The sequence below is a fragment of the Emys orbicularis genome, chromosome 13, assembly GCF_028017835.1.
Source record: "Emys orbicularis isolate rEmyOrb1 chromosome 13, rEmyOrb1.hap1, whole genome shotgun sequence".
Classification (NCBI taxonomy): Eukaryota; Metazoa; Chordata; order Testudines; family Emydidae; genus Emys; species Emys orbicularis.
Genome location: NC_088695.1, coordinates 8,803,211 through 8,817,892, shown reverse-complemented (window position 1 = coordinate 8,817,892; position 14,682 = coordinate 8,803,211). Strand labels below are relative to the sequence as shown.

General features: G+C 52.9%; 1 protein-coding gene across 1 annotated transcript; it reads right to left on the bottom strand.

The window, feature by feature from the left end:
* Positions 1-6,915: 6,915 nt before the first annotated feature.
* On the bottom strand, positions 6,916-12,431 carry LOC135887653 (E3 ubiquitin-protein ligase TRIM15-like). The gene is made up of 6 exons (XM_065415374.1): positions 12,312-12,431; positions 11,481-11,711; positions 10,819-10,841; positions 9,981-10,096; positions 8,307-8,366; positions 6,916-7,355 (listed from the first exon to the last, which is right to left on the bottom strand). The coding sequence occupies exons 1-6, from the start codon at positions 12,429-12,431 to the stop codon at positions 6,916-6,918; spliced, it is 990 nt and encodes a 329-aa protein (XP_065271446.1).
* Between the last annotated feature and the right edge of the window lie 2,251 nt (positions 12,432-14,682).

Here is a 14,682-nt window from a genome sequence, read left to right as displayed (position 1 = left end):
GGTACGCAAATTCAGCTACGTGAATAACGTAGCTGAATTCGACATACCTTACTTCGAACTTACCGCGGCTCAGACGTGGTCCACACGCGGCAGGCAGGCTCCCCCGTCGACTCCGCGGTACTCCTCTCGTCTAGCTGGAGTACCACAGTCGACGGGGATCACTTCCTGGTTCGATTTATCGCGTCCTGACCAGACGCGATAAATCGAACTCGGAACTTCGATCCGCAGCCGTCGAACTACCCGGTAAGTGTAGACTAGCCCTTAGGGAACTTAGTAACTGCAAGAGTACAAACTGTGAATAACAGGAAAAGCTTGTTTTTGCTGTATTCCTAATAAGGAAAATACTAAAAAGGAAGTGTGTGTGTAATTGATTGTGGTTTTGAGCTATATACGCTTCTGTATTCCCTTTCGGGGGAGGGGGGGTTGGCAGCTTGGCTGTCATCCCCTGCATGCTTATAATAAAGTGGGTCTCAGGCTGTTCAGATCCAAACACAACGTGTGGTTAATTTTTCCACAACAATTCTTGGTGCCGTGACTTGGATCCACAGCATACCACTGGACCAGAGGACTGTGGACTGTTCCCCACTGAACCCAGGGCACCCATCTGAAAGGTAAGAGACCTTTTAAATCTCTGTTTGGGTTTTGGTGGAGGATTGCCTGTAAGCTATGGGTTTGGGTGAGTTGCATGCTGGATCCAGACCTTTTGCTGCCAGACACACCTGACGCCCTTCTGGTTTCCCCGGGAAGATCCACGTGGGTGGCTGGTTAGGACTTTGTTTGTGTGTACCACTGTGTATGAATGAGGGTCACAGGAAGACACCCAGAGCTCTCTGCAAAGCCCACAAGCTCATGACCAGACATGTCTTTAATGCAAGCCCAGTGAACACAACTAGTAGGGCTGAAAGAGAGGGCCCTGACTGAAGCAGTCTCACTCTGCAAGGCTTGACCGGCGAGGGGTCTGCCTGGGTCCAGGAGTGTGTGACCCTATCCTCAGTCTTCGGAAGGTCTGGTTCCCGTCTTCGGATGGTCCGTTTTCGCACCCTCTTTCCTCCCTTGTCTCTGGTGCCTGCCTGAAGGCGGTCTGATAAGCCACTGACCGATCTGATCACCTCACCTGAAGCAACAGAGTATGCGGCGCCGTTCTCTCTGAGACTAGCCAACGCTCTTTGCTGAAAGGGGGCTGTAGGAGAGGTGTGGATGCCCTAAATAAGCCTTCCCTGTCTGAGTGACCCGTGTGAAAGTGATTCAGGTCCTGGGGGTCAGAGAGTCCGAGGTGATCCCCGTCTTGCCAGGAAAAGCCTAGTATACTGGGGGCAGGAGGGTCCAAGGTGATCCCTGTCTCGCCGGGAAAGCTGGGAAAATGGGGGCCGGCGGGTCCAAAGAGAGCGTCGTCTCTCCAAAAGGCACACGCTAGTCCTGTTACTTGCAAGTTTCTGGGGAAATGGAATTGGTATACCAGGGATAGGAATGATTTAAAATTACAGTTTCTCTTAGAGGAAAAGTTTCAACCTTGACAAGATTGTGCACCTCAGAGGTGCGCTTCTGGCCAATGTCGGTTTGCTGCATATTTCAATTGGTATGAAGAAACAGGAAAACGGCGCCTGAATCTCAAGTGAGGAGTCTCAAAGACTCCCAGAAGAAAATTAAAACACAATTGAAAGAGGCAAAGGAGAAATTGGCTCCTTCCCAAATTCCTGCTGGCCAGCAGATCTCTCTCTACCCTTTAAGGCCTCTTCGGGGTACCCCCTCAGCTCCATCTAAAGACTCCATATGCTTAGATTTAAACTGCAGTAGGGGTGGGCAATACTCCTATTCCCCACCCCATTTCTTCACCACTGTCTGTTTCTATCGGTCCTTTGTCTAAGCATCATGCTTTCCTCCTCGGTCCTTGTTTGCTGGTTAACCTTTTGGAAAGAGACTTGCTATGTAAATTAAAATGTACATGGATGCTCCAAGGAGGAGACTGACCCCAGCCCTTTCTCGTTGCAACAGGAACTGCTGGCTAAGGTCCCTCCCTCCTTGTGGGCTGATCATGCCAACCAGGTTGGGTACATTGGGTCCACCCAACCAGCATAGGCGGCAGGTTTGTATAATTTTTGGTGGTGCCTAAAATGGTGGTGCCCCCCCACTCCCGCCCTGTAAGCTGGTATAAAATGAAGCTACAACACATCGGTGCCACAAGATTACAAGGGTCAATTATAAGTGGAAAGTCAGAAGCAGCACTTGCCTGCTTCAATATACAGTATTATATTTTGTTGCACCTGTTGTGACGAAGTGGGAATGTTCTTAATGTTTTCTCTGAATACTGTGTGTGTGCCTCAGTTTCCCCTGCAAGGTGCCAACTGAAGGTGTTGGGGACAAAGATCAGGTGGGCTCCTTGTCCAGAAGAGAGACAAAGGCCAGAGGAAGGAGTGTCAGTTTGGAGCTGGCTCGGGAAATGGGAAGAGGCCCAGAACTTGGGTCTGGGCTCTCCACCCCCCCAAGATGGACCTGACTGAGGGGTCCTGTTTTCCCGGCTGGCTGAGAGTCACGTCTGACTGCAGAGTTGGGGTGCAGGGCCCTCTGGCTGTCCCAGGACCCGTCTGGGCGGACTCGCTGCGGAAAGCGCACGGTGTGGAAAAGCATGCTGAATGCTCCGAGGTCAGACCCAGGAAGGTCGAAGCTTCTTGCCCTCCCAGGACTCTGGGAGAGGAGGCTCCCCCAGAGTCCTGACTGCCTTTGTATGGAGTAGTTCCAAAGCATCCCAGCATCCCCTTCCACACCATGCACTTCCCGGAAGTCCGCACAGGCACTGACACTCCCTCCTCTGGCCTTTGTCTCTTTTCCAGGCATTAGGAGGCCACCTGATCTCTTTGTTCTCCAACACCTTCAGTGGGCACCCTTCAGGAGAGTGGCCCAGGCCATCAGTTGCCCGGAGGCAGGGTTTCAGCCATTCTCTGTGCAGACGGCATCACACTGGCCCTCTAGGGCTCTACAACAATCACACCCCGTTATCCCACCATCTAGATCCTTAAGAACTGCATAGGGGAAACTGAGGCACCCACACAGTATTCAGAGAAAACATTAAGAACATTCCCACTTTGTAACACCTGTATACGACCAGTTATATACTTCAAAGGGTGTAAAATAATCAAGTATTGTGCTAAACACAATGATACTCCAAACTGACCCCCAACTTTAAGTTGCGTGTTTTTCCCCTCAGGTGAGGGCTCTGGGGTGGGGCTGGGGATGAGGGGTTCACAGTGCAGGAGGATGCTCAGGATTGGAGTGCTGGGGGTGCAGGCTCTGGGGTGGGGCAGGGCTGGGGATAAGAAACTTGGGGTACAGACAGGCTGCCTCGGGCTAGGGCCAGAGAGGACTTCCCTCCCACACACACACACACTGGCAGCAGCAAGCTCTGGGGGAGGGACCCCTCCTCTTCCCCCCTCCCGCAGCACACTCACTCTGCACCATGGTCACTGCACATGCTCCTAGGGCTTCTCTCAGGTCCAGAAAGCCCACTCACCTCCCCTATGGTGTGTTGCGGGGGGGGGGGGGGTTTGCCATCACGTGTGCAGGAGCGGTGCCAGGGTTTTTGCCGCCCTAGGCAGCAGCGCTCCTCCTCTGAGCATTCGGCGGCGGGGTTCCTTCCGCTCCGCGTCTTCGGGGCACTTCAGCAGCGGGTCCCAGAGTGGAAGGATCCCCCGCCACCGAATTTCCGCCAAAGACCCGGAGCGGAACGACCCCCCCGCCACCAAACTTCCGCCGAAGACCCGGAGCGGAAGGACCCCCCCGCCGCTGAATCAGGGTGCATGGAGGATTGAGAGAGTGTTTGTCACAAAGGGCATTCCATGTCCCGGTGCTGTGCTGGGGGAACGTGGAAAGCAAGAGGACAGGAACAGGGTTGCTGAGCCCCCTTGGGAGAGGCAGACGTCTGGGGAGGTGAGGGGAATTATTACACCCTCACTAGGAGTTTGCAGGATCTGTGCACTCTGGAGGCCTTGCTGACAAACACACAGCTCTACAGTTAAACCCCTGCCTATTTCTAAACCTAGGGAGCCCAGAGCTCTCTCCATGGCTAGAGCTAGTCCCAAGGAGGGAGGTGAACATTGATGCTGTGTGTGAATGAGCAATAATACAGACAGAAAATGCATGAGATCTGCCCCACTGAAAGCTGGGGATGGATGGGAATGATTTAGCATGTCCATTAGGTTTTGACACTGAATCATAGAATCATAGACTTTAAGGTCAGAAGGGACCATTATGATCATCTAGTCAAGGGGTCTCAAACACACAGCCCGCGGGCCCCATGTGGCCCGTGGAGCTCTTCCCTGTGGCCCGCGAAGCTCCCCGCGCCCCCCCCCAAGTTCTTTTATGTGGCAGCTAAGATCCCTTCTCGCTGCTCCCCAATGTTTGGGGCCGGGTCTCTCCCCCGGCCCCGCCTGCCACCTCCACGCACCTCCCCCGAGTGTCCCCCGGGCTCACTTGCTGCCCCCTCACCGCCCCAGAGCCTGCAGCTCAGGCTAACTCCACTCCGCTCTGCTGGTTTCCGGCATCACCTGCTGCCACAGGGTCCTAGTGTCACCCTCCACTATGGCCAGGGCAGGCTGCCCTGCCCCTGCCCTAGTCCTGAGCCTGCTGCAGAAAGGGATCTAGGGGTCATAATGGACCACAAGCTAAATATGAGTCAACAGTGTAACGCTGTTGCACAAAAAGCAAACATCATTCTGGGATGTATTAGCAGGAGGGTTGTAAGCAAGCCACGAGAAGTAATTCTCCCGCTCTACTCTGCACTGATGAGGCCTCAACTGGAGTATTGTGTCCAGTTCTGGGCGCCACATTTCAGGAAGGATGTGGACAAATTGTAGAAAGTCAAGAGAAGAGCAACAAAAATGATGAAAGGTCTAGAAAACATGACCTATGAGGGAAGTTTGAAAGAACTCGGTTTGTGTAGTCTGGAGAACATAAGACTGAGAGGGAACTGAACCTGGGTCTCCCACATGCCAGCTGAGTGCGCTAACCACTGGGGTAAATGTTATAAGCTGGTTGACATCACCAAAACCACATTCTCCTTCCCCCCACCCCTCACATCTTGTGTGGAGCGAGGCAGGTGCCTACCTCATTCCAGCAAGAAACGCCTTAGGAGCCTGAGTCACCTGATGTCAGGCACTGGGTTCCCATCTGTGGGTTGCTAAGTAGAGACAGACGCCCCTCTGTGGCCCAGATTTAGGAACCTGTCTGTGAGAGGCGGCAGGACTTAGGACACCCCTCCCTTGTTGGCATCTCCCATTGACTAGCTTAGATGGCTCCCCCCTCCCCACTGAGCTGGCTTTTGTGAATCACAGTCTAAGTTGCCTGGGATGCCCACGCACTGTGTAGGGAGTTCAGGCCCCAACTCAGCTTTGCAAAATTGCCGACTGTGATTTTCTAGTTGCCTACAAATTAGGCCCTGCCATGACGCTCAGCATTGCAACACCCGAGTCTCTTCATGGATTGCACCCTGTGTAACCAGTCACCTCTCCGCAGAGCACAGCTGAGCAATTCCTGATTGACATGGGTGTGCATAGGACAGAGATAGAGCACAGGCTGGATAGTGACACATCACAGTAAAACCCCTACTCTCCTCCTAGAGGTGCGATATTTCCTGTGGGTGCTGGGGGGTCACAACCAAGTCAGGAAGCAAATCCCATGATGCTGCCCCCAGCACCTGCAGCTGGGACAGTAAAGTGGAACAGGCAAGAATTGTTTGTAACATTTTATTTACAGAATTTGGGTTGCCAACTTTCTCACCGAACACCCTTGTCCCAACCCAGAGCTGAGAAGGAGCCTTAATAACCACAGCATGGAAAGGAGATCCCCAGCTACCGAGAATAGTTTTCTTAATGGCACAACAACCGTACAGTTGCTCAGGAACTAATATAGGGAATTGATGAGTTACAGTCGCTCTCTTTCAGTAACATGTAATAAATCCCTCTGTCCCTCTCATATTCCCTTTCCTTCTCCCTTTTCTTTCATCCCACCATTTTCTACTCAGCATTTTTGTAGCCCTCACTTCCCACCCCTGTTTATTTTCTTCTTTCACTCTCCTCTCCTCCCTCCCACAGATCATCCCCCATGGCTGCTCCATTCTTTTCTCTGCTTTTACCCTTTCCCCTCTTGCTGCCCCTTCCCCTCTTGCTGAATGGTTGGTTCCCCTGCCAGGGATATTTTCCTGTCACTCTTCTCAATTCTATTTTCCACCATTTCTCCTGGACTCTCCCTTGCTTCTTGTTTCATTTTCATTCACATTTTTCTTCTTGCTTCTTCTAATTCCCTCTGGTTAAACCCACCCTGTCCCTGCCTCCCCCAGTGCTGCCAACCTCAGGAGTTAAAAAAAAAACCATGAGATTATTAACCTTGAAAAAAATCATCGTGTCACAGTTTTTTTGTCAAACTGCACCCATCTCACCTTCCCCCCGCCCTTTTGTGACAATTACAGGGTTACCAGCTGTCCTGTAGTTACAGGGGAAGGTGACTTGGGCCCCTGCGGCAGGAGCTCTGGCTGGGAGACCCCAGTGAGATCTAATCCCACAGATCTGTACAAGATGCTCCCTGCTGCTGTGGAGCTTCCAGATTCTCCCCAAACCCTAATTGATTAATTCTGTGTCTCTGCCACCCCCATCTCTGCCTGTCCCCAGCCTGGCTGTTAGTGCTACTCTCTACTGAGCCCCCACATCTGCCCCTCAGGGCCCCTCTGCCCCTCCTGAAACCCCAGGGGTTCATGCTCCCTCCTGCTTCCATCCCTGGTGCTGCAGGGAAGGGGAGGGGCTTCCACAGGTCATAGAGATGAGGAGCCAGGGACTGGGTAGACAGGAGTCCTCCAAGGTTATAGAGACTGGGGCGTGTGAGGCTAGAAAGTATGATTTCAGGGCCTCCAGTGGGATATTCCACCCCATCTCAGGGACACAGTCGGAGCCGGGTGTGTCTGTCCCACACCCGGAGCCAGGGTCGGATTCTCTCCCCAGGGATGGAGCACGGCGGGAAAGTGAAGATCGGGGCCTCGTCACCAGCATTGATAAATGTTACCTGTCCCCGGTCACAGTCCAGACAAACCCGGATCCTGCTGGGGACCCAGCTCAGGGGCAGGGGGGTCTCTCCCTTCCTCCCCACAGACTCTCTGGCCACCCCCACAGCCCAGCCTCCCCCACCCCCCACCTCCACCTCCCAGCAATGTCTCCCCGAGGTGAATCCCTCACAGCCCAGCACACAGGCCCAACAGTCAAATCTCTCAGGATTTTTGGGCAGATTTTGCCGTGTGTCTCCCCATCTCACACTTTTCCGATCCTCAGACAGGACGAGGTCAGGATAAGCCATGTCTGGATCCAGAGTCACTTTCACTGGGGAGAGAGAGAATCAGAGTGTGAGGGGCACAGCTCCGACCTGGGGGAAGCTGGGACAATTTCTCGCACACCCCAGAAGCCCGGTCCTGGCTGGGACAGGCCTGGATCCCAGGGTGCTGCCTCTGTCCTGGGCACCTGAGACTGAGCAGAGATGTCACTGCAGTTCCTCACTCTGTAATGGGAGTCACTTCATTAGTTTTTCATTTGGTTGCTGAGGAACCAAATGCTGGGGCTGCTCCATTCCCAGCATCAGAGACACAGCCAGGAAGGTTTTAGTGAGGAGGAAGCAGAGGAGGCAGGTACCAGCTTTGAACCCCAGAGGGAAGCTCCCTCTTCTAAATGCAGCCTCCACTCCCCAGCCAGAGTAGGAAGAGCCAATTAAGACCAGAGAGTAGAGAATGGCATTGGGTGGGGCAGCCTCCACTCCCAGGCCAGGGAACAGAGAGGAAGGTGCAGCATTGGGGAAGAGCTGCTTAAGAGCAGAGTAGGAGGAGGCATTGGGTGGGGTAGCCCCATCCGCAGTCTAGAGAGAAGAGAGGAGCTGACAGTCTCACAGGGAGACTGTCTCCCCAATCCAGGAAGCAGGGAGCAGCTCCAGTGGGAGAGCCCAGCCCTGCCCAGAGGAAAGGCAGAATGTTGGAGAAGAGTGATGGGGAGACCCCCTGCACCAGGGTAAAGCAGAGGGATGTGTCAGCCATCAGGACACAGAGCTCTGTTCACAGGCTGCTCAATGAGAGTGTTTCTCTTCATCAGCGTGGGCATGAACTCAGCACTAAGGTTGGTGTCAGGAGTGTTTGTGTGACTTCAGCGTGGGAGCTCCTCACTGTGCAGCGTGTTGTTTTTAGGGCTGTGTGTGTCGTGGTTGATGTCGGTTTGGTTGGTAACTAGCTACAATCTCGTGAAGACATTTTCTGATAAGTTAAAGACAATCTCCAGGTGCAAACTAACCCTGTCTGAATGCTCCTAGGGATCCTCCTCTTTTTGTCTCTAGTGCAGACAGCAGAGTGTCTGGAGGGGGGAAGGAGAAAGGAGATGAGATTTCAGGCTTTCATATTTATAACTCTCAACTCCTAGAACTGTATTTTAATTATGACAGAGAAACACACCGAGAAACACTCAAATATTTAATATAAAAGGTCTGAAACTGTCTCTTTCCTCTCTCATTCGGGCATCTCCCAGCAATGGAACCAACATCCTTGCAGCCTCACAACCACCCCAGGACAGACAATCTGTCAGTGAGATCACCTCCTCATCCCCTCCCACCCTTCAAACTTCAGTTGGTTTGTCTCATTCACTCACTGCCTTTTGTTGTAACCTAGACCCAGAGCCTGCAAAGACTTTGGCATAAAAGTAACTTTACCCACTTGGGTCCCTTTGACTCTAACGGGATATTGAGAGTTTGCTAAATCCTGGCTCTAATTGTGAGCTGTTGGGTCTGTTTACTCAGCATCTCTACAGAGTGCGGCACGACAGGGCCTTGTCCTCCATAGGCAGACATAGAAATAATAGTAAAATAATTTTATAATTGTGGAAATTGCAGTGGGGGAAGGTTGATTCAATGGGACAGATTCACCCCGTACCAGCAGGAGATGGGTGACTCTGCTATTCAGTGGCTGCAGGGGCCGGTGCAGACCTTGGCACAGGCTGAGGAAGTTCTGAAGCCAGCCAGAGTTACATCCCTATGACAATGGGCCCCGTGTGTCTTGCCCAGCGTGCAGAGTGTCAGAGGCCCAGCTTTACACTGCCCATGTCCCTCTGTCCCTCGTCCACCCCCTCCCTCTTTCTCCCACCCTCACCACCCCCACCCCATTCCCAGCCCTCTCAGGAACACGCCTTGTGCCTGCAGCTGCTGTGGAGGAGGCACCAGAGGCTCCTGTGCTGAAGGGATCCCTGACCATGGGGGAGGGGCTTTCCCCTTCCCTACAGCCCATTTGGCCCAGATTAGCTGCACACAGGACCTGAGCCCAGTGATGGGCTGGGTCTACCTTTGAGAAATGTGCCCCATGGCTGGTGATGAGGCAGTCCATGGGGAGGGCTCTGAGTTATAGAGAATTCTTTGCCGCATGTCTCGCTGTTGGGTCTTGCCAAAATGCTCGTCATTCAACTGACCACCATATTCGGGGTCGGGAAGGAATTTCCCCTAAGTTAGATTGGCAAAGAGTCTGCCTTCCTTTGCAGTGTTGGGCATGGGTCACTTGCAGATTTAAACTAGTGTCAATGGTGGATTATCTGTAACCTGAAGTCTTTAAATCATGATTTGAGGACTCCAGGAACTCAGCCAGAGGTTGGGGTCTATTGCAGGAGTGGGTGGGTGAGGTTCTGTGGCCTGCAATGAGCAGGAGGTCAGACTGGATGATCATGATGGTCTCTTTTGTCCTTAAAGTCTACGAGTCTGAGTCATTTCTTTCTTTAACAGTAATTGTCATGGCAAGGCATGTTTTTTGGTAGAAATAAAGGTTTGAATTAATCAACCTGAGTGACTTGGACCCCAAGTGCGTGACATTCTCACCCAACAATTAAATAGAAGCATCATCTAATTGTGAACGAATTGGCCAGAGCCACTCTCCTCCCTCAGTCTCAGAGGCTCATCCCAATTTCCGTTCCTAGATCCCTTCTAGGTACCTTTGAATTTCCCCAGAGTCTCCGATAGCACAATCGTTTGCTGGGAGAAACCACTGACTCGCTCTTCCAGTTCAGGAGAAATCTCCTCTGGCTGCCGGAACTTCCCCTTCTCACACCTGGAGAGAAACAGTTTCACATGATTATATTTCATTGTGTGACTCATTATAAGTTCTGGTTAGGGAGTCACTGCTCTAATGGGCCTGGAGTTCGAATTCCTCAACTTCTCCCAGCCTCAGAGCAGGTGCAGCACAGCCCATGGCCGTGCAACCTTCCCTTCAAAGGCCTCATTAATATTCTTCAACTCTGCACTGGAGAGACCAGCTCTGGGATAAAAGGAAAATTGAGTTTCCATGGCCAATTCACTCCTTGGCCTCCATGCTCTGAGGGACAGGAAGTTCCTGGGTGAAGTGATCTGCCCTCTAGGAACTAGACTGAGACACCAACTCTCCCCTCCCCAGCTCATTCCACACAGGCCTCCAAACAGTCCTCAGGTGGGAAAGACTCTTGATCGCTGCTGCCCTGGACTGAATAGTGACCAGTGCCCCAGCAGTGACAGGCCCATATTCCATCCCCGCAATCCCGAGGCAGCCAGTCCCCCAGGGATCTGACATATCTAGGAAATACTTGGTCAGTCTTTCCCACTAAATGGAGAATTCCAGATTCTTCTATACAAGGGTGAGAACCTCAGAATGAAGTTGATCAGAGAAATTTGTATCCAACATGTGACCTTCCCCACACATTTTGCTGTAGAGCCCAGGGGAGATGCAGTGCTAACATCACCACCAAGCCCTTTCCCAGCGTTGTGAAGTGTGAGGGGGAGTAAGAGAGAGACACGTACCTGCTCAAGGTGCTTCTAATATCCTAGAAGAGAGAGAGACAAAAGAATTTCAGTCCCCTCTGACACACACACAGGAATTCAGGGAAGAGATTTAGCAAATATGGTGAAGCAAGGCCCTGCCCTGGCCCCAGGGCCATGGATTCCCTGAGCTAATGGGGCTTTTCCATCTCTCATATCTCTGTGTCTGTGACTCTGCAAAGAATAATATTCAGTCACATGTCAGCAATGCACACGCTGAGTTACATAGAGATCGCCGACTGCTGGACTCCAGTGCTTATGATTCAGGAGCCCTCCCTTCCCTGTGTGTTTCTGGCATGTTTCTAAAGACAGGTGCTGGTTTCCAATTGTCCCTGGGGGTGCTCAACCCTATGCCCCACCCCCACTCCAAACCTTCCCCCAATGCCCATACCCCAGCCCAACTATTCCCGCTCCCACTCCACCCCCACCCTGTCTCTTCCCCGCCTCCTCTTGTGAGCACACTCCCTCCCCACTCCTCCCCCTCCCTCCCAGCCTCTCCTGCACACAGTGGAACAACTTATTGCAGCAGGCAGGTGGTGCTGGAGGGAGGGGGAGGAGTTGATCGGCAGGGCAGCCAGCAGGTGGCACTGAGGGAGGAGCTGGCTGCCCTGGAGCACCCACCTATGTTTCTCATTCAGTCTCACCTGCAGGAATTCACTTGCTGGTTTCTGACACTTCCCCTCCATCTCACTGATCAGCTCACTGAGACGGGAAATCTGCTCGGAGAGTTGACTGACATTTTCATTCTGTATCCTCACAATCTCCTCGTCCAGCTTCTCAAGCTGGGCCAGCAGGAGTCGCTCTTGTTCCACCAGGAACTGCCGCAGTTGGTGAAATTCAGAAACAATCTTCTGCCTCTCGGTTTGTGTTTGTTTCTGTATGACAATAGGGCAAGGGCTGGTCAGGGACATATGGATGGAGCCCGGGGTCCTTTCATGGAGAGCTGAGTGGGGAGGAGGCTGAATTTCTTTGAAAATCCTAAGATTTCTGACATTTGACTTTACCCTGTGCGTAGTAGGCAGGGGATTCTCTTGCACCTTCCCCTTTGGCCCCTGTATCCCTCTGAAAGGGATGTTTCCATGCCTGTCATGGTCAGCATATTCTGTTATTTATGGTCTCTGGAAATTCAGACCCAGAGCAGCAAGAGGCAGGACTCAGCACTACACTGACAGAGACACCAGGGGTGTTAAAAGAAGGAAACATTTAAAAAATACACAAAATGACCAGGCACAGCGGACAGCACTTCACGGGGACATTCAGTTCACTTGGGGAGGATTTCTGGGCAAGCCACAAGGGCTAGACATTAACTCATCAACTGCAATGGAAGCTTATGGCTTGTCTACATATGAACCTAACCCAGCAATCCATGATCATGGAGAAACACACACAAGCCCATGTTCACCAAGGCCACAGAGGAGTCTGCCTCCAAACAGATTTCCCACTGCCACCGCTGGTTCAGAACAACAGGCACCTACCAGATACTTCCCCTCTCCAGTCGCTTTCAATCCCAACAGCTTTTCTCTCTCTTCCCTCAGAGTCTTCAAATGGGCCTGGATTCTTTCCTGAAGAAACAGAAATGATTTGGGAGGTTTCATCGGGAGAGTTGAGAGGTACTTGGAAGTGGGTGTTTTTCCACCCAAAACCCAAGATGACTGTGATTCTAATCGCTTTGTGACATCAGGGCCACCAAGGAGATAAAATCTTACTAATGGAGACTGGAAGTGTGTCACATTCAGACTTGTTATCAATTCAGGTTCAGTCTTTTTAGTAATTACACAGAGATCTCAATTATAACCAAGCTTTACTGGTATTTGTGAACTGATTAGTGGTACAGAGCATAACAGGACACCAGAGTCACATGGGGGTAAATCAATAAACTTGTTTTGTAGAAGGTTTAACGAACCAAGTGATACAAATCCCAGAAGCCACCAGGGTTTAAATATGGGCTGGGATTTCAGCCCTGAAGCCCTGGGGACTGCACTGGTTGGGCAGAGCTGGTTTAAGCACCAGGGCAAACCCCATGAGACGTCAGGAGGCCATTCGTCTGGTTGGAAGCTGCACAGTCCAGTTTTGTGGAGCACAATCCCTGTCCGGTAGGGACTCGGCACTGGACGTGGCTTTGTCTGGTGCAAAAGGGAGAGGAGGAGACTGAGGATGTAGGAGGACACCCATGAGGGTGGGGGCAGGGCTGGGGTGGCACCTTCATGCAGAATGATGCAGGTGGGTGGCACGCTGAAAAAAGCGGTGGGGGGGTCCCACGCAGGATGGCTGCTACTGGTGAGGACGGGCCAATGCAGGCAGGCGTGGCCATGTCCTATGTTCTGGGGAATCCTCGGTGACCTCCCTAATTAGACATGATGCAGATTTGTATGAAGAACGGGTTGGGGTTTTCCCCAGTGCTGTCCTAAACCCTTTCCGTGGCAATGCCCCCTGGGCAGATGTCCCACGGTTCCATTCCCTGGTAAAGATCCTGGAAGCAGTGCATTCTGGGAGATTTCAAAAGGCTGCCTGGTGGGACTAATGGAACCACTTTGGCTGGTCCTTGCCCACGTACACAACAGAACAGGTCAGACTGGCACCTGTCAGCTCTAGTCTGTGCTTAGTTTTGCTACAACCCAGTGTAATCCCAGTGGTACTTGGCATGGACCTGAGCTGCCTGGAGCTCTTTTGTGTGAGGACTGAAGGTGCTCGGGGTCCCACACAGTGTTTAGCCCAGTGATCTCCTCTAGTGCAGGCCGGCAGCATCTGAGTTTAATCCCTCATGGAGAAACACGGGAGTTTAGAATCCCAGTGTGAAACCTCATCTCCCTGTTGGGTCTGGGACCTTTATCAAGGCATCTTTGCCTCCTAATGGACACACTTCATCACTGGGTGGGGTGATGCGAAGATGGCAGCATGGCAAAGTGATTTGGGTTTTGGTCTGGGGAGAACTGGGTTCTATACTAAGTTCTGTCACTGACATGCTGGGTGACTGTGGGCAACTCGCTGCCTTGCTTTGTGCCTCAGTTTCCCTTCCCACCTTCTGTCTAGCTAGACCAGTGGTCACCTACCAGTCGATCCTGGAGACTTTCCCTGTCGATCGCAATCTCCGGTGGCACAGCGGGGTTGCCTGCATGCCCCAGCCACACGGCGCTACTTGCACTGACTGCAGTCACCACTCCCGCAGCTCCCATTGGCCGGGAATGGGGAACTGTGGCCAGTGAGAGCTGCGGGAGCGGTGCCTGCAGAGAGGGGCAGCACACAGAGCCACATGCATCCCCCGGGGCCACAGGGACATGTTGGCCCCTTCCAGGAGTGGCAAACGGCTGGGGCAGGCAGGGAGCCTGCGTTAGCCCCACTGCACCACTGACTGGGGGCCTCCCGAGGTAAGTCAGTGCTGCCCAGCTGGAGCCAAACCCCATATTCCCCCTTCACAGAACACCCCATACCACCTCCTGCACCCCGTGCCCCCTCCTGCACCCTAACCCCCTGCCCTCCTCCCAGGGCCAGCACCCGATACCCATTCCTGCACCCCAACAGTCTGCCCCAGCCCGGAGCCCCCTCCTGCACCCAAACTCCCTCCCAGAGCTTGCACCCATCACCCCCTCGTGCACCCCAACATCCTGAGCAACGCTCCATGCAGAGCCCCCTCCCACACGCAAACCCCTTGGCCTTAGCCAAGAGCCTGCACCCCCACCTGAACCCCAACCTCCTGCCCCAGACCGGTGAAAGTGAGTGAGGGTGGGGGAGAGCGAGAAATGGAGAGAGGGGGGTATGGAGTGACTGGGGCTTCGGGGGTGGGGAATGGGAGAGGCCTTGGGGAAGGGGTGGGGTAGATCCTACTTTCAAGACCTGATATTTTGCCAC